Genomic DNA, 18666 nt, shown 5'->3' on the forward strand with positions numbered 1-18666 from the left:
TGCAGAAGTGGGGATGGTGGGGTAAAGGGGAAGAAAGTTCACAAACGTCTCCATTCAGCAGAATTGTTTCCTAGTAACGTAGAAAATGGAGTGTGGGATCTCTTGCTTGAGGCCATTGACATCCACCCAGTGACTCACAGGACCTCTGTCTTCTGAGCCATTGAAAGCCAGTAGAGCAGCAATGCAGGAGCCTACTCTGAGCTGAGTGATACGGGGACGCTGAACCAGAAGCTTCCCAGTGTTCTCTCCAGGGTTAGCTCACAGTGCCAAGCCAGCCAGAGAAGGAGGGATTGCTCCTCCGGTCTTCATGGCACGTGGAAGCCTTCAAATATCTAGACGTTGTCATATATCTGGGGTGGGGAAATTTGGTAGAGACTCTGGTTTGCATGAGTAGCCCCCATTCTGACCTCTCCGTGTGTCTCTCAGACAAGCCGCTGATGGAGGACTCAGAGGGCCCAGGCAGCCCTCCCCCGTACAAGATGATCCAGACCATCGGGCTGTCAGTGGGTGCAGCTGTAGCCTATATCATAGCTGTACTGGGCCTCATGTTCTACTGCAAGAAGAGGTGTAAAGCCAAGAGACTGCAGAAACAGCCTGAAGGGGAGGAGCCTGAGATGGAGTGCCTCAATGGTGGGTTCCCCTGTAAGGGGAGGAGCCTGAGGTGGAGTGCCTCACTGGTGGGTTCCCCTGTAAGGGGAGGAGCCCGAGGTGGAGTGCCTCACTGGTGGGTTCCCCTGTAAGGGGAGGAGCCCGAGGTGGAGTGCCTCACTGGTGGATTCCCCTGTAGGGGGAGGAGCCAGAGATGGACTGCCTCACTGGTGGGTTCCCGTGCAGCAGGAGGCGGGGGCCCCGCAGAGTATAGAGCTGTGGGGGAAGAGAGCCAGCAATACTGGAGCTGGGGGCTGAACCTGAGACTGCCTCTGCTCTGGCTGCAAGTCTAGAGTTGGCCCATTCTCAGGACCTTGGCTTCTAAACTGCTTGGCTCGGGACTCCCTCAGGGGAACCTCTTAGGCCAACCTTCTGTCCCACCAGTAAAGCACAGATGAATTTGGTATTCATATGCACGTGTCTGTTACACATCTTCTGTCATCAGCCTCCAGGGCTATCTGTCTGTCATTTTTTTCTAGTCCCTCCCTCCCATCAGTAGATGCTTCCTGAGGGCATTTCTGGGTCTCTACTCAGTTTAGGCAGTCCAGAACAGCGTGTGGCTCTACCCTGTGGTTTGCCCTTTGCATACAAGGGGTCCGCTAAGAACCAAACAGCTGTGTGGATATGGCATTCCGGTCCAGTGATTGAGATTAGAGTCCTACACCAAGCTCATTTCATATCTCCTAATCGCCTGCATAAACAAATGGTCACACCCAGGGTCTGCAGCCACCCCCCAAGCCCCATCAGGTCATCTGTGGGAATAGCTATTTTGTGTGCGATTGGACTCAAGTTGGCAGGAGCAAGGTGGTGGTGGTGGGGACAAACGAGGGGACCCAATACAAAGCACTACACAGGACATGGGAACTGAGCTCTTTGCAATATGCAGGGTGTCCGTCTTAGATATCCCCCTGACCCCTTGTTCCCAGGTGGGCCTTTGCAGAATGGACAGCCGTCAGCAGAGATCCAGGAAGAAGTGGCGTTGACCAGCTTGGGCTCTGGCCCTACAGCCACCAACAAGCGCCACAGCACTGGCGATAAGATGCATTTCCCTCGGGCCAGCCTGCAGCCCATCACCACTCTGGGTATGTGACCTTGCCCTCAGCCGCCCCAACTTTGCTGCAGGACAATGGACTGAGGGGATTCCGATATGTCCCAAATCTAACATGTTGGAGACAGCAGGGTCAGGTTGTCCCCTATGAGTTAGTCACACCCCATTCACCTGCTCTCATCCTTGTAGCCCACCCTTCCCTCCCTCCCTCCTCTTTCCCTCCCTCCCTCCCTCCTTCTCTCCTTCCCTCCCTCCTTCCCTCCTTCCCTCCTCCCCTCCCTCTCTCCCTCCTTCCCTTCCTTTCTAAATTTACTTATTTATGTATAATACTCCATCTGTAGGTTTGTCTGTACACCAGAAGAGGGCATCAGAGCCCATTACAGATGATTGGGAGCCACCACATGGTTGCTGGGAATTGAACTCAGGACCTCTGGAAGAGCAGTCAGTGCTCTTAACCGCTGAGCCATCTCTCCAGCCCCCAAGTGTTATTTCCTTGATACTCCTGAAAATGTTTTTAAAAAGAACTAAAGTTAATTCTAGGAAAAAATTTTGAGAAAGTATACATTCGTTCTGAGCTTTTTGTTTGTTTTTAAGTATATCAAAACTTTTGGGGCTGGAGAAATGGCTCCCCTGCCTGATGGCTTGGGTGCCTCAAAAGCTTGTGTCACAAGAAAGGCCGTGGCTGCGTCTCTCTCTCTCAGCGCCTTCCTCTGCCAACATGAATCTCTACCCACAGGGAAAAGCGAGTTCGGGGAGGTGTTCCTCGCAAAGGCTCAGGGCTTAGACGAAGGCGCGACAGAGACCCTGGTGCTTGTGAAAAGCCTGCAGAACAAGGACGAGCAGCAGCAGCTGGACTTCCGGAGGGAGTTTGAGATGTTTGGGAAACTGAACCATGCCAACGTGGTGCGGCTCCTGGGGCTGTGCCGGGAGGCTGAGCCCCATTACATGGTGCTGGAGTATGTGGACCTGGTATGTTGTGGAGTGTCAGTGGAGAGGATTCTGGGGCTAGGGCACCACAGAGGTCTTGGCTTTTAGTGGTCGCAGACAAAGGTTGCCTCCTGACACTTGAGCAACCTGCCCTCCCAGCTCTCTGGTACCCACCCACCCCGCCTTTACCTATCTGTTCAGCTCCTCCTATCTTTCTGGAGTTCAGTCTTAGGATCTGGGACTTCTTTGTACCCTGCCTGGATGTCCTTCAGGTCCTGCCAACTGGTTTTCTTTGCTTTGTTTCTTCTTTCTGCTCAGAACTTGCCACCACTTGAAAACAAGCTTGTCAGAACCTGACCGGCCTTCTCTCTTCCCTTCCTGTCTCCTTTCCCTCCCTTTCTCTTTCCTTCCTACCTCCTTACCCGCCCCCCCAGCCCTCTCCCCTTTTCTTTCTTTTCTCTCTTTGCTCTTTGCCTCTTTTTCCCTTACTCAGTTCCTCTCCTGGCTCAGGTATCAGCCTGATCACCAGCTTGTCCACCAAGTTATCGTTCCTGTGGTCACCCCTGTTCCTGCTTTCCCCATCTTTGCTAGATGCTGGTCTTCTTGGTCTTTACACTGCTGCTGTAGAGCATCAGGGAAGGAGATGTTCTTAGTCTTCTGAGCATTGTACTTTTCTGTTAGGTGTGTTGTGTGTGTGTGTGTGTGTATGTGTCTTAGTAGGGAGTATGTGTGTGTGTGTCTTAGAGGGAGTGTATGTCTTAGTAGGGAGTGTGTGTGTGTGTGTTTGTGTCTTAGTAACGAGTGTGTGTGTGTCTTAGGGAATGTGTGTGTGTGTCTTAGAGTGAGTATGTGTCTTAGTAGGGTGTGTGTGTGTGTGTGTGTGTGTGTGTGTGTGTGTGTGTATGTGCATGTGCGCGTGCACATTCAGGTCAGGGCTTGTCACTGTCTCCAAGCAGGGACTCTGCAAGCTCGGTCTGATGCTTCAGAGCCCATAGCTGGGCTGTTCACTAACAGAGGTGTTTGGCCCTTCCCTCAGGGAGATCTCAAACAGTTCCTGAGGATTTCCAAGAACAAGGATGAAAAGTTGAAGTCACAGCCCCTCAGCACCAAACAGAAGGTAAGGTCAGGGTGGGAGAATCCCCCAGAGTTTGCCACAAGCAAGGGCACCCTCCAGCTTCCATTACTCAATACTACTTGAGAGCCAGGCCTTATGTAAGTACGTCACCTGTGTTTGCTAGCACAGAAGTCCCCTGCAGTGTGTTCCTGTCCCCATTTCATGGACCAAGAAACTGAGGCTTCGAGAGATTAAGTAGCTTGTTCCAGCTCTGTAGTCTGCAAGTAGCTTGATGTTGTCATGCTGGCTTCACAGAGGAGGCAGCTGCTCAGGCCCTTGTCTCTATTGTTAACTTCTGGGAGAGCAAAACCCACGTGCCCAAGGCTCACAGCAAAAGCAGCAGCAGCATCCAAGTCCACGAGCTGCTGGGTTGGGCGTGGCCTTGGGCAGGTTTCTTTAACTTGTGTGTGGAGACTATGGCCTTACAGACTGAAGGACTCGAAGCATGACACATACGGGAAGCGAGTGGGAGGCCTCGGTGAGAGATGTGGAAGACATCCAGGTTCTTAGGTAGCCAGACAGCTGTGGTTAACAAAGAGGGCTTCCTGACGGAGAGAGCCTTTGAGTTCAGTTCTCAAGGACAGGAAGTAGTTGAATGGCAGGAAGGGGATGGCTTCAGGAGAGAGGATCAAGGTAAGTGGCTGGGACAGGGACAGAGGCAAGCTGACAGCTGAGCACGGTGTTTAGTGTCTGTGATGCAGTACTCGGGAGGCTGCGGCAAAGAACGGCCTTGGGCCACATTCTGTCTAGTGAGTCTGAGGCCAGCCTGTGCTGTATAGTGAGACCCTGACTCCGAAACACGCATGAGAAAGGAGGACAGGAAGGGAGTCATGGCATGTCCCCAGGCGCTCTGGCAGCCATCGCAGTCCACCACACACTGTCCTATGAGATCTTGCATGTAGCCTTCAGTTGGATGAGGACGTTTTCAGAGACTGGGTTCCATACACACCCTCCTAGGACAGCACTTAGATCCAGACTGAGGGCTGAAAGACGTGGCTCAAAGGTTAAGAGAGCTTACTGCTCTTCCTGAGGACCCAGGTTCAGTTCCTGCCACCCCAGTTAGGTGACCCACAACCTCCTGTAACTCCAGCTCCAGGGTAATCTGAGACCTCGGACCTCCATTGGCTCCTGCATGCAAATGTCCAAACCTAGGCACAGACAGACAGACAGACAGAGAGAGAGACCCACACATAGACACACCAAAGAGATTCGTGTACAGACAGAGACACACACAAAGAGACCCATACACAGACAGACATACAGAGAGACCCACTCAAAGACAGACACCCACACAGACAGACACACATACCATTAAAAATGAATCTTAAAATTTAAGAAAATCGGGGGTTGGGGATTTAGCTCAGCGGTAGAGCGCTTGCCTAGCAAGCGCAAGGCCCTGGGTTCGGTCCCCAGCTCCGAAAAATGCTAAATCATGCTAAATCATGCAGATTTAGCCAGATGTGGTGGCTCAGACCTGTAGTCTCAGCACCCTGGAGACAGTGGCACAAGCATCGCCAGACTTTGAAGGTAAAGTGTGTTGTATAGTGAAGCTCACGCCAATCTAAGGGGAAGAAGTTAACCATTATCATTTGTATGTGTATGTAGGTCAGAGGGCAGCTTTATGGATTCGCTTCCCTCCCACCCTCGTGTGGGCTGCAGGCTCTCATGCTTGCCTTTACCCAGCAGCCACCTCACCAGCCGCCATCTTGGCTTTGTTCTTCTATGACTGCATTTTGTCGTTGATGACTCCTCCCTTGGGGGTCCTGAGTGAAACTTTATGGTAGAGGAAGCAATCAGTTAGCTGGTTCTCTGGAACTGGAGTTATAAACAGTTGTGAGCCACCACGTGGGTGCTGGGAACCCAACCCTGGAGCTCTGCAAGAGCAGACACTATTCTTAACCACTGAGCCATCCCTCCATTAGCCGCCACGGCCACCACCTCCCCTCCCCATGTCTTCTTTTTAAAAAAAAAAAGCATACATTCATTGGTATTTATTTACTGGTATTTCTGTATGTGTCTGCATACATGCCTGCTTGTAGAGGTCAGAAGACAGCTTAAAGAAGTTGGCTCTCTCCTTCCACCGTGTGCATTCCAGATAACAAGCTCAGGTCGTCAGGCTTGGTGGCAAGTGCCTTTATCTCTCTGCTGAGCCATTGTGAGCCCAGATTCATGGCTGTCTACCAGTACTCTCACGTTTACAAGTATTCTGTGACTTTTGCTATAGCACAGAGCACCTCCGTCACGATGACCCCTTCTTCAAGAACAGTTTTTTACAAGTTTTAGCTCTCTCGGACACTGATTTGTTCTGAGTGTAGTTTAGCCTTGGCCGTCCTGGAACTTGTTCTGTAGACCTGGCTGGCCTCAGACTCTCCAGGCATACCGCCTAGTATGCCACCACCCGCGCTTGGAGTCTGCCTTCTTGCCAGGAATCCTGTCTTGGCCAGCCTTGGTGTATTCTACCAGGAGCTTTTATGCTTAACGTTTAGTGCAGGCCTGGTGTCTGTCCAGTGCATTGACCGTGCAGGGCTGGAGCGATGGCTCAGCAGCATTTGCTGCTCTAGAGGACTTGAGTTTGGCTCTCTGAACTCAGAATGGTGAGCGGTTTGCATCTAGACTGCCCATAAGCCCATCTCCAGGGGATCTGATACATGGCTCTGCCTTTGTCTCCTGAGGACTAGGGTTAAAGGCCTGATCCATCCACCTGTATTTTTTGATTCAGGGCCTCTCACTGAACTCATTGATTGGCTAGCCCAGCCGGCCAGTGAGCCCTCTACATGGGTAATGAGATCCAAGCTCAGGTGCTCATGCTTGCACAGCAGCAGACACTGCCCCCACTGAGGGAGAACCCACTTAGGGTCTCCACAACCCTTTCATCTCACACAGTTAAACCTTCAAACAGCCTAGTGAAGCAGCCTCCTCTGTATTCTCTCTTCTGGAGAAGGTAGCGGAGTTTGTGGTGTTTGAGGTTTCCTAAGCAGCACTCCAGGGATACCTGGAGTAACGGAGACAAGAGTCGTGTGACAGGTGGTCCCCTTGATCCTTAGTCCTGGGCTGTGCTCACAAGCTGTTCTCTCTCGCCAGGTGGCCCTGTGTTCCCAGGTGGCCCTGGGCATGGAACACTTGTCCAACAACCGCTTTGTGCACAAGGACTTAGCTGCTCGCAACTGCCTGGTCAGCGCCCAGAGGCAGGTGAAGGTGTCCGCGCTGGGCCTCAGCAAGGATGTATACAACAGGTAGAAGGGCTTCGGGGCACGTGCGTCCCTTCCTTCCCAAGGGGGTCTGGGGGAGACAGGGCAGATGCGGTTGGTGAAGGGGGTAGTAAAGGGCTGCATGGCTGCTTAGCAGAACGGTGGGGTGAGGTGGGAGGGTTGACTAAAGCCTAACCATCCGCTTTCTAAAGGCACAACAGGTCCCAGAAGTGGCCCCAAGTAGCTGCTGGCTATGGATCTGCTATAGTGATTAAAAAACAAGTATTGTAAGCCGGGGAGTGGGCACACTCGGGAGGCGGAGGCTGGTAGATCTCTGTGAGTTCAAGGCCAGCCTGGTCCACAGAGTGAGTTCCAGGACAGCCAGGGGTGCACAGGGAGACCCCGTCTTATAAAACTAAAAGAAAAACAAACAAACAAACCCCCAAACAGAAGACAACCCAATATTATAAACCTAGAATGGTTTGGGTTTATAGGTTGGTAAAAAAGAGTATTTATAGGGCTGGAGAGATGGCTCAGTGATTAAGAGCACCCGACTGCTCTTCCAGAGGTCATGAGTTCAATTCCCAGCAACCACATGGTGGCTCACAACCATCTGTAAAGAGATCCCATGCCCTCTTCTGGTGTTTCTGAAGACAGCTACAGTATATATAATAAATAAATAAATCTTTTAAAAAAATAGTATTTATAGTTAGTTTCTATGTCATTAACCGTGCATGTCACTTCCTCTGTACGTTTTTTAATTCAGGAACAATGAAGCATGAGCCTTTGACCCTGTCCATTGTGGTCAGAGAATGTTCTAGATTGCCTGTAGATGCCACCTTGGGGGAGTTCCCAGTCACCCCAGTTTCAGGTCACCCCAGTTTGCCCAACGATCGCTTCAGCCATACTTCATCAGTAATAAATAAGGCCTTTTCTACTTTTTAATTTCTATTCATATTTTTTTATTTCTTGTTTATTTACTTTTACAGCGTTGGGATCACACCCAAGGTCTCACAGACAGCCCTATCCCTCTTTAAAAATTTGAAACAGGATCTTGCTGAGCTTCTCATGCTGGTATTAAACTCACTCTATAGCCTAAGTAAGCCTTAAACTCGTGATGCCCCTGCCTCAGCCTTCCAACCAGCCGGGATTACAGGCTTGCAGCACCAGGCCTGGGTTGTGTTGTTGTTGTTGTTGTTATTGTTGGTTTTTCTTTACATTTACTTGTTTTTCTTTTGTGGGTGTTTGCCAGCAGGCGTATATATGCACTGTGTATATGTGCCTAGTGGCTGAGGAGGTTAGGAGAGGGCCTCAGATCCCTGGAACTGGAGTTAGAGGTGATTATGAGCTGCCGTTTGGGTGCTGGGCATTGAACCCAGGTCTCTGGATGAGTGTCCAGTGCTCTTAACCTCCGAGCCATCTCTCCAAACCCTCTAAATGGAGTATGTGTGGAGTATGTATATATATATATTTATATTTTATTTGAATGGCTATTTTGTCTGCATGTATGTCTGTGTACTAGTGTACTGAGTGTCCTCAGAGGCCAGAAGAAAGATTCAAACACCTTGGAAATAGAGTTATCAAGGTTGGAAAGTGGAACCTGAGGCCTTGGGACCAGCAGCCAGTGCTCTTAACCTCTGAGCCATCTCTGCAGCCACCTCTTACTGGAATTTTTTCCCCCCCAGGGCTGGGGACCGAACCCAGGACCTTGCGCTTCCTAGGCAAGCGCTCTACCACTGAGCCAAATCCCCAACCCCTCTTACTGGAATTTTTAAACTATCAAACCTCACTCAAGTGGGTCCACATCCAGAGTTAACCCAGCACACCTCTGCGCTTAGCATACGGATTCCCGAGTCCTTCGATGTCTTCTCTGGAAAAGGCTGGCCCCGCCGGGGGAATCCTAGTTTGAGATGAGGCTGGGCTCCTAGGCCTTGGCCTTCTCTGACCTAGCCTGTGTCGCTTCTCTGTTGCAGTGAATACTACCACTTCCGCCAGGCCTGGGTACCTTTGCGTTGGATGTCCCCAGAGGCTGTCCTGGAGGGTGACTTCTCCACCAAGTCTGACGTCTGGGCCTTTGGCGTGCTCATGTGGGAAGTGTTCACTCATGGAGAGATGCCCCATGGTGGACAGGGAGATGATGAGGTGCTGGCGGGTAAGTAGCTGTGCCCCTGATCCGACCCTCACCTTTCCCCATCCCACCTCTGCCTGCTCGGCCTCCAGGGCTAGCGAGCCTCCCTCCGCTGGTGCTTAGCAGTCCTGCCGATAGGACCTCTCCGGGTGTGAAAACTCTGCAGACACAGTCGGTAAGGTGGTTCAGCAGGTTGAGCTGTGCCATCAATCCCCAGGACCCACGCAGTGGAAGGAGATTAGAAGGAGAGAAGCAGCTCTCCCAGGGTGTAGTTTGTGTACACACGTGCACATGCACGCACACACACGTACATGTGCATATACAGACACAACACAACACACATCAATAAATAAGTCATTTTTTAAAATACTGGAAAGCAGGCTCAAGCTGTGTGGGAAATGATAAAGCCGGTGACTAGCATATGAGAAGCCCTGGGTTCAATCCCTAGTTCTGCAAAACTCAAAATTAACCTGTTGGGAGACTTCCCTACTGGGTTAAGCTGCTCATCTCCAGTGTCCCTTTCAGCTGCAGGTTGCTTGAGCTCCAACAGGACCCTGCTACCAGCCGGAGAGAACTGGGAAGACAGTTCTCTCTTTGTCTTCTAAGATCCTTGCCATACTCTTAAAATGTGGTACCCGCTCACCCATCACTGACCAGTCCTCCCCAGGGCAGACCAGTCCTTGTGCCAATGCCATGGGGACCGCACGCCCCAGCAGGTATTGACAAGCCATTAAACATTTGGGCTAATGCTACGCTGTGTGTTCCACAGACTTGCAGGCTGGGAAGGCTCGGCTCCCGCAGCCCGAAGGCTGCCCGTCTAAGCTCTACCGGCTGATGCAACGCTGCTGGGCCCTGAACCCCAAGGACCGGCCCTCCTTCAGCGAGATCGCTAGCACCCTGGGAGATGGCCCTGCAGACAGCAAGCAGTGAGGGAGCCTCACAGGCTGTCCCTCAGGACGGCGCGGGCAGGGAAGAACCCCTCTTGAGGGGAGCCTGCAGCATGAGGGGCAAGATAACCCTGTTCTTGGCCTTGGGGTCCCTGCCCAAGCACAACAGGCATTGCTGAGGGCTGGCAGTGCCTAGGCGTTTCTCTTTGCCTCAGCCACTGGGGAGGCTGATTCAAACCCAGGCTGGGTGACTTAAGACCATGGGCTGGGGGCATCTTTCTTTGCGACCCCTTCCCTTATCAGGGACAGTATGGGTACCTCAGGTAACCCCAATTTCTGGCCTGAGACTTCTGGCCAGGTCCAGCTCTGTCACTAATCTGCCAATGGGGAGGGCTGGGCTGGGGCTGACTAGGTGTGGGGGACTTTAATACACAAATATACTCAAAGTTCCAGGATAACTCTGGGCACACAGGACCAACGGGCCTCTTGGCCCATGGGTCCCACCTGGGGGCGCCTAGCAGGTCATGAAGGGCACGGCAGCAGAGTCCTCCCCACCGTGGGCTTGTGCACACTAAGCCAGACCCCTGGCTCAGTCTCCTTTCCTCACCCTAAGTGCCTGGCAGATGAAGTGTTCGGGAGCTTTTGACACTTATATAACCCGCCCCTTTTGTATGCACCTTGGGCGGCCTTTGTATGTAATTGCAGCGTGGGGTGGGTGGGCATGGGGAGGTCTGGGTGGGCCCTAGAGGAAGTAGGGAGGGAGGGCCACCCCTGCCTCATACTCTTACTTACTGTTGTTGTTTGTTTGTTCTACGGTTTTGTTTTTGTTTTGTTTTGTTTTTTACACTCGCTGCTCTCAATAAAGAAGCCTTTTTTTAAACAGCTTGTTTATTAGACTCTCACCGCCTTTGCTCGTGAATGGGGTTCTTTGTCTCCTTCTCTTTGCCGATCAGAAGGGGCAGTGTGACTTCTTGACATCGAGTAGGGCGTGTATGGGACGATCCCATAGATGCTGGTTCTGCTCTCCCATTCTCAGATGTCTCAATCCGCTCCTACCTGTGTGGCGGCCGCTGAGTCTTTGCCATTCAGGCCAGAAAAGGGGACAGTGACATAGTCAGGCTCTGAGTCCCTGACTATGAAACTAGGAAGGCAGGGAGCTGGAGAAGTGGCTTTTAACTAAGAGCACTGGCTGCCCTTGCAAAGACTGCAGCTGGCTGTAGCTCCAGTTCAGGGAATCTAGCATCTTCTTTTGGCACCAGTGGCCAGAAGCAAGCAACAGGCACACATACTTATGTGCAGGTAAAACAGACTCACACATGAAATAAAAATCGTGAAAAAAAGAACACTATTAAAAGTGAGCTGGGAGCTGGTCTATGGTGACGCACACCCTTAATCCAGGCACTCGGGAGGCAGAGGCGGGTGGGTCTCTGTGAGTTAGGGGCAGTCCTGGTTGACAAAGCTGTTTTGGACAGTCAGGTCTGTTACACAGAGAAACCCTGTCTTGAACCACTCACTCCCACCCAAAATGAGCCGGGAAATGGCTCATTGGTTAAGATCGCCTCTTTGTTGATCTTGCAGAGGACTGGGGTTCAGTTCTTACAGACCCACATGGGGTCTCGCAACCTTCTCTTATTCTAATTCTAGAATATTAGGCCCTGCCCTCTTTCTTCAGGTACCAGGCACATACATGGCACATATACAAACACATTTGGGCCAAACACCAATATAAATAAGATGAATCTTTAGTATAATTAAGTAAATACATATATATTTTTAATGACTGCATAAAATGCATGCATATATATTAGGACATATATTTATATAGATAACTTACATTTATAATATATGTTTTTAATATATATTTCCTAATATATATATTAGGGTTATGCATACACACATATATGTATTATGAAATACTAGGATTATGCATGTATGTATGTATGTATGTATGTATGTATGTATGTATGTATGTATGTATCAGAAAAGTGCCTTAGGAGGCAGAGGGTGGAAGATTAGAGCTGCCCAGGCCTGCCTGAGCTACATAGTCTGTCAAAAGAAGTGGGGAAGAAAATCCCAAACCATTCAGCTAATAGAATACTTTCCTGGCATGTATGAAGCACTAATTTTGGTCCACAAACATAAATCAGGCATGAGGTATATAGTCCTGTAATCCCAGAATCGGGGTGGTAGGGCAGAGACCTTCCAGATGACTCGGCTGTTAATAGTATACACTGGCTACTCTTCCAGAGCACCCAGACTTAATTCCCAAATACCCACTCACCCTGTCTGCAACTCCGCAGACATACAAGCATAAAAGACCACCCATAAACGAAATAATAAGAAAGCTAATCTTTTTAATTAAAAATAAAAAAGTTGAAGGCCATCTTCAGCTACACAAAAGCAAGCACCCTGCCAGATCATCTCACCCTGGATTTCATCTCACACTCCGCCAATTTTTCTTGACGCTCTGTCCTTTCCTCTGCCTGTTTGGACCGAATCAGAGGTTATCTCTCTTCACTAGCTTTCTTATCTCTGAAGGGTACCAGTGTTAGGAGATTCAACCATACCCAAACCCCAAAAATATCTATTATTATTAGTTTGTGCATGACAGGACCTCAAGCACGGTCTGAGGTTAGCCTTGAACTCCTCATGAGCCAGCCTCTACTTCCCCAGTGCTGGGATGACAAGCATGTGCCACTATGCCCAATTCAAAAATCTTCCTGGTTTTCTATGCAGCCAGCATCAAAATCCACTTAACTCAGCTCCGTGCAGTTTCCTCAGTTTTGCTTGAATATAAAAGAAAAAAAATACATCAAAATGTAATTCTGGTTGTCAAAAACATCCGATGGTAGGCACCTACATAAAGTATGTTAGTTCTTATTGCTTCCAACCTAGGCTAGAGCTAAGCATTGTTAGTGTCTGAGGCACGGCTTTCCAGAATTTTCCTGTGCACATGGGTTTCCTTTCAGTTCCCTGTGTAACTTGCTGTCACAACTAAGACCCTCTACTTCCTCATGAAAAATATATAGTCTGTTATATAGTCCTGAAACATGGTATGTAGGTCAGGCTGGCCTCAAACTCATATAGATTCACTTGCCTCTTGCTCCTCCTCACCAAGTGCTGGGATTAAAGGCACTTTTTAATTTAATTGTTTTGTATATGGGTGTGTGGCCTGCATGTGTGTGTACAGTGCCCTCGGAGGCCAGAAAATGGCATTGGACCCCCTGGAGTTGGAGTACTGTTAGCCGCCATGTGGGTACTGGGAACTGAACCTAGGTCCTCTGAAAGAGCAGCCAGTGCTCCTAACTTCTGAGCTGTCTCTCCAGCCCCGTGTCAATCATTTAAAGATTTACTTTCTCAGCAGGAGGGATGGCTCAGCAATCACTGGCTGCTCTTCCAGAGGACCTGCGTTCAATTCCCAGTACCCGCATGGCAGCTCACAACCGTCTGTAACTCCAGGTCCAGAGACTCTGACACATCTACACACACACGCAGGCAAAAACACCCCGATGCACACGAAATAAAAATAAGAGTCAAGGCTTACTTGTATTACTTGTGTGTGTGTGTGTGTGTGTGTGTGTGTGTGTGTGTTGTTGTTGTTGTCGTCTGTGTTTGTGCACCTGTGAATGCAGACTCCTGAAGAGGGTGCTCAATTCCTTGTAGCTAGTAAGCCACCCAACATGGATGCCGGGAACCCAACTCCGATCCTCTAGAAAGGCAGTGAGCACTTTTAACCACTGAGCCCTTTCCAGTCCATGATCGGCATTTAATTTTCTTTTGATTCATTTTTTGTGTTTGGGTGTTTATCTGTATATGTATCTGTCTGTGTACCATGTGTATGCTTGGTGCCCGAGGGGCCAGAAGCAACCATTGGCTCTCTCTTGGAACTGTGAGCCACCATGTGGAGCCAACTCCTGCATACTATGATGTGCATACATGCACAGGTGAAAACACACACACACACCACACACACACATACACACACACATCACACACATATACATTCACACACCCTCCCCCCCCACATACACACACACCACACACATACACCACACACATACACACACACCACACACACACACATACACCACACACACCACACACACACATACACACACACATCACACACATACACATACACACACACCCCCACACACATACACACACACCACACACATACACCACACACATACACACACACATCACACACATACACATACACCCTCCCCCCACACACATACACACACACCACACACATACACACACCACACACACACATACACCACACACACACATACAAACACATATACCACACACCCCAATATACATACACACACCACACCCCCACACATACATACACACCACACACACACACAAATGTAATAATGTATTTTTTATACACAAAATAAATGTTATATTATCCAAATGGAACACATCTATAAGTTTTATTGTTAGATCAGAGCCTCATATACTCCAGGCTGGTCTCTAAGCCATGTAGCCAAGGATAACCTTGAACTTCTTCCCCTAATCCTCTTGCCTTCACCTCTGGAGCCCTGAGATTCCAGGTATATACCACTAGACCTGCTATATTTTGGGCTGGCTAGGCAGGTCTCCTGGCTAAATCTCCCACACCAATGAATCCATTTTTTTTTTCTTTTTTCTTTCTTTTGGAGCTGGGGACCGAACCCAGGGCCTTGTGCTTGCTAGGCAAGCGCTCTACCACTGAGATAAATCCCCAACCCCATGAATCCGTTTTTTAAGAGGTTTGTTTTTTTTTTTTTTGTATGTGCATGGACATTATGTCTGCATGTATGTCAGTGCACCACATGTATGCCTGATGCCTACAGAGACCAGAAGAGTGTATGCCCAATAATTGGTTGTGGCAGATGGCTGTGAGCTGGCATATGGGTGCTGGGAACCAAACCCAGTTTCTCTCTAAGAGCAGCGGGTGCTCTTGACCACTGAGCCATCTCTCCAGAGTATAATTCCGACTTTGATTTTATACCACAATGGCTGTGGCTCCCGAATCCGCAGTCATCTGGCATGGTGTGGACCTGAGACTCCCCCTCCTTTCCTGTGGTGACAGGAGTTAGTGTGAATGAGGTCATCCTAAGAAAGCTGTGACACAACCCAGACAACCAGGAGAAAGAGCAGCACCTTGGATGGAAATCTGAGGACAGGGTAGTGTCACCCCAGATTCCTTCCATGGTGCTCCGCTGAGATGGAGAACTGCCCCACAGTACAGGACTCAGAATTCTTTGGAAGCCAGGTGGGATGAAACCGCGGGGTCGTGGATTTCACATTGGGCTCCTGCCCCACCCCATCCCTGCTCTATCTGTGGCCCTTGAACCCTTCCAGAACCTACTTCTGTTATCAGACCTATTCTGCCCCTTGCTAATGCATTCTACGTATTTAGATGCCTGTGGTGCAAATTAGTGGGAAGAAAACACTCTCGGGAAATGGGGATGAGGAGCCCCTATTTTCGGAGACCTAGTGACTAAACCTACATCATATGTGTTGGTACATGTATGCACATGCTATATTACAAACCCCTTGGCATTTCCCGAGTCTTCTGGACCGTGACTCATAGTAAACAGTGCAGCGGACATTGTCACCCAGCACAAACACAAAGCAGACAAAATCAATCTTCCCACCCTCCTGACCTATAAAAATGGTACTAATAAATATTGCTCAGCTTATAGATAATGCAAACAAAGGTGGCTGGTGGGTGTGTGCGAGTGTGCGAGTGTGCGAGTGTGTGTGTGTGTGTGTTTTGAGAAAGAGTCTCTCGATGTAGTCCTGTAGTCCTGGCTGGCCTGGAACTCACAGACGTTGGTGTGTCTCTACTTCCTGAGCGCCTGAGTTACAGGAATATTCCAGCACACCCAGCCCAGATGGGAGTTCTCTGTGCCAATCCTAAAACTGGGTGTGGTGGCTCCAGCCCATTGGAGTACGCGTTCAAAGTCTTCCTCAGCCACACAGAGAATTCAGTACCGGCCTGTGATCGTTGAGACTGATACTTGATACTTTGTGGTTTGGCCATATGGGTGAGTGCAGCAGCCATAGGACAGCTTTGACAGTCACACCACAGAATCTGTCCACCAAATTAATTAATCAATTCACTCATTCATTTATTGGTTTTGCGAGACAGGGTTTCTCCGTGTAACCCTGGCTGACCTGGCGCTCACTCTGCAGACCAGGCTGGTTTCTAACTCAGAGATCTGTCTGCTTCTGCATTCAGAGTGCTGGAGCGAAAGGTGTGCCTGGTCAGTTTGTTTTTATTTAAAATTGTTTATTACATGTTGTACTTGTGTCTGTGTATGGGAACACATGGACTACAGGGTGTGTAGGTACCGAGGACAACTTTCAAGAGATGGGTCTTTACCCACCATTTTGAACTCAGTAACCATTTTGAACTCAGTAATTAGGCTTGGCAGTAAGAGCCTTTACCCAGAGTCATGTCACTAGATTGTTATGATGGGTCTCTCACTCAAATGGAGACTGCGGGTAGAGGCAGCCTGAGTGTGTGTGTGAGTGAGTGTGTGTGTGTGTGTGTGTGTGTGTGTGTGTGTGTGTGTGTGTAGGGGGGCAGCTGTCTGCCTGTCTCCTCCTAGCACTGAAACATACATGCATGTGCCACCAAAGCTGGCTTTCTTTTTTTTTTTTGGACAGGAGTTCTGGGGTTTGAACTCAGGCCCTTAAGGTTTTGGCTCAGTCCTTAATCTCGTGTGTGTGTGTGTGTGTGTGTGTGTGTGTGTGGTGTGTATTTGGGTGTGTTACTTATTATATTACTAAGGCTAGCCCTTCTAGAGATCCTCCTGGGTCTTGCAAGACTGAGCCACCCCATCTAGCTAGTTTATTTGTTCAAAAACTTGTGTTGCTAGCAGTACAAGGAACCAATCGATCTCTTTATCCTCACAACACTGAAAGGAACCCATTTCATTAAGCGCACCAGATGTTTGTCCACAGATTGGGGCGACTTGACACATTGTAGCCCCTATGACTGAGCCACAGACCGCTCACTGCTGTGACTTTCTTTACTCTTTGCCCCCTTAAAATCTGTATTCAGAACCTGAGGGATGGACACTGTCTTAGGGTTTCTCTTGCCGTGATGAAACACCATGACCAAAAAGCCAGTCTGGAGGAAAGGGTTTATTCAGCTCACACTTCCACATCGCTGTTCATCACCAAAGGAAGTCAGGACTGGAACTCAAGCAGGACAGCAACCTGGAGGCAGGAGCTGACGCAGCGGCCATGGAGGGGTGCTGCTTACTGCAATGCTCTCCGTGCTTGCTCAGCCTGCTTTCTTATAAAATCCAGGACCACGGGGCCCAAGGATGGCACTGCCCACAATGGGCTGGGCTTCCTCCATTGATCACTAATTGAGGAAGTGCCCTACAGCTGGATCTCAGGGAGGCATTTCCTCAACAGAGGCTCCTTCCTCTCTGATGACTCTAGCTTGTGTCTAGCTGACAGCAAACCAGCCAGCACAAGTACCGACACCAGAGAAGGGACCCAGGTCACTTGTTTGCATGCACAGGCCTGCAAAGGTAGACAGACTTTTTATTCGAATAATTTTTTAGATGTATTTAATGCGCACTGGTGTTTTACTTACATGTATGTCTTTGAAGATGTCAGATCACCTGGAACTGGAGTTAAAGACCACTGTGAGCTGCCATGTGGGTGCTGGAAATTGAACCCAGGTCCTCTGGAAGAGCAGCCAGAACTCTTAACCACGTTTGAATAATTTTCTTTTTGACTGGGTTTTGCTATGTAGTCCTGGGCTGGCTTGGTGCTCACTATGTGGGTCAGGTTGGACTTGAACTCGGGGTAATCCTCCTGCCTCAGCCTCCGGAATAGCTAGAATTAAATGTGTGCACCACACAGTCCGGTCAGATTTAAATAGTTTCAGTAACATAGAAGTCCACGATATTTTCTCTATCTTGGAAGAAAGACTCAGACTCTCAGACCCTTAACCTGGGCTTTGTAACACCCACGTTTTAATCTTTATATCTTTTTTTAAAAAAATCCTCCTATGGACCTGGAATGTCGATTACATTCCCTTGCTTAAACTTTCTATCCCGCTGTACTTTCAGGCCTTTGCTTTATCCTCGAGACCACCCCCTCTCTTTCAGCACAGGCGCAGCTGGAAGTCTTCACTGACCTCTCACTCTCCGCCCTGCCCCCATCGTGGATGGGAGGTCGCCCCGTACCTCCTCCTCCTCCAGATGTGTGTCTGCCAAAGACACCCCTCCACCTCCAGTGTAGAGGATGATGAACGATGTGACCTCGCAGCCAGACTTGTGGGAAAGTGTTGATCCTTTGAAAAGAGAGGGAAAGGCAAGTGTGTGTAGTAGGGGAACGAGTGGAACCGCTGGGGTAGCGGAGACGAAACACAAGTTCCCTCGGCTCCAACCACTTTACCTTCCCTCAGGAAGTGGTGGGAGAAACGCTCCAATCTATCCCTGAACCCCTTCGCTGGAATTAGGAAGTATTTTTTCTCATTTATTTTAAACCCCAATCCATTCAGGGGTTCCCTCTTCTGCCCTCCAGTCCTCTTCCAGGTTTCCTCTATGAGAGTTTCAACAATCCACTACTCTCCAACACAGGGGGGCGGAACTGGCTCCGCTCCACTGTTCCTTTAAGGAGTTGGCTCCTCCCCCCCAAGGAATCGCGGTCTGACGCGGGATGACAGCAGCGAGTTCGGTATGTCTATGCAAATAAGT

The 18666-nt window shown here is 49.5% G+C and overlaps 1 protein-coding gene and 1 long non-coding RNA gene across 6 annotated transcripts in view; one reads left to right on the forward strand and one right to left on the reverse strand.

Annotated features, from left to right (window-relative positions):
• Ptk7 (protein tyrosine kinase 7) overlaps positions 1-10820 on the forward strand; it is a 66322-nt gene extending 55502 nt beyond the window's left edge. Inside the window, exons 14-20 of the mRNA NM_001395741.1 lie at positions 427-630; positions 1575-1730; positions 2433-2665; positions 3660-3740; positions 6819-6970; positions 8899-9077; positions 9823-10820. Of these exons, the coding sequence (NP_001382670.1) occupies positions 427-630; positions 1575-1730; positions 2433-2665; positions 3660-3740; positions 6819-6970; positions 8899-9077; positions 9823-9983 (1166 nt within the window). The 3' untranslated portion in view covers positions 9984-10820. The remainder of the gene's footprint in view (positions 1-426; positions 631-1574; positions 1731-2432; positions 2666-3659; positions 3741-6818; positions 6971-8898; positions 9078-9822) is intronic.
• Positions 10821-17077: 6257 nt separating this feature from the next.
• On the reverse strand, positions 17078-18629 carry LOC120094784 (uncharacterized). Of its 5 annotated transcripts, XR_010054936.1 has the most exons (4): positions 18365-18629; positions 18154-18260; positions 17556-17800; positions 17078-17482 (listed from the first exon to the last, which is right to left on the reverse strand). It is a non-coding gene; the product is annotated as an uncharacterized LOC120094784 (long non-coding RNA). The 5 variants fall into 5 exon arrangements; XR_005489446.2 differs by having other exon boundaries at positions 17078-17800; XR_010054938.1 differs by having other exon boundaries at positions 17078-17800; positions 18105-18260.
• Between the last annotated feature and the right edge of the window lie 37 nt (positions 18630-18666).

The sequence above is a fragment of the Rattus norvegicus genome, chromosome 9 (assembly GCF_036323735.1).
Source record: "Rattus norvegicus strain BN/NHsdMcwi chromosome 9, GRCr8, whole genome shotgun sequence".
Taxonomy (NCBI): Eukaryota; Metazoa; Chordata; class Mammalia; order Rodentia; family Muridae; genus Rattus; species Rattus norvegicus.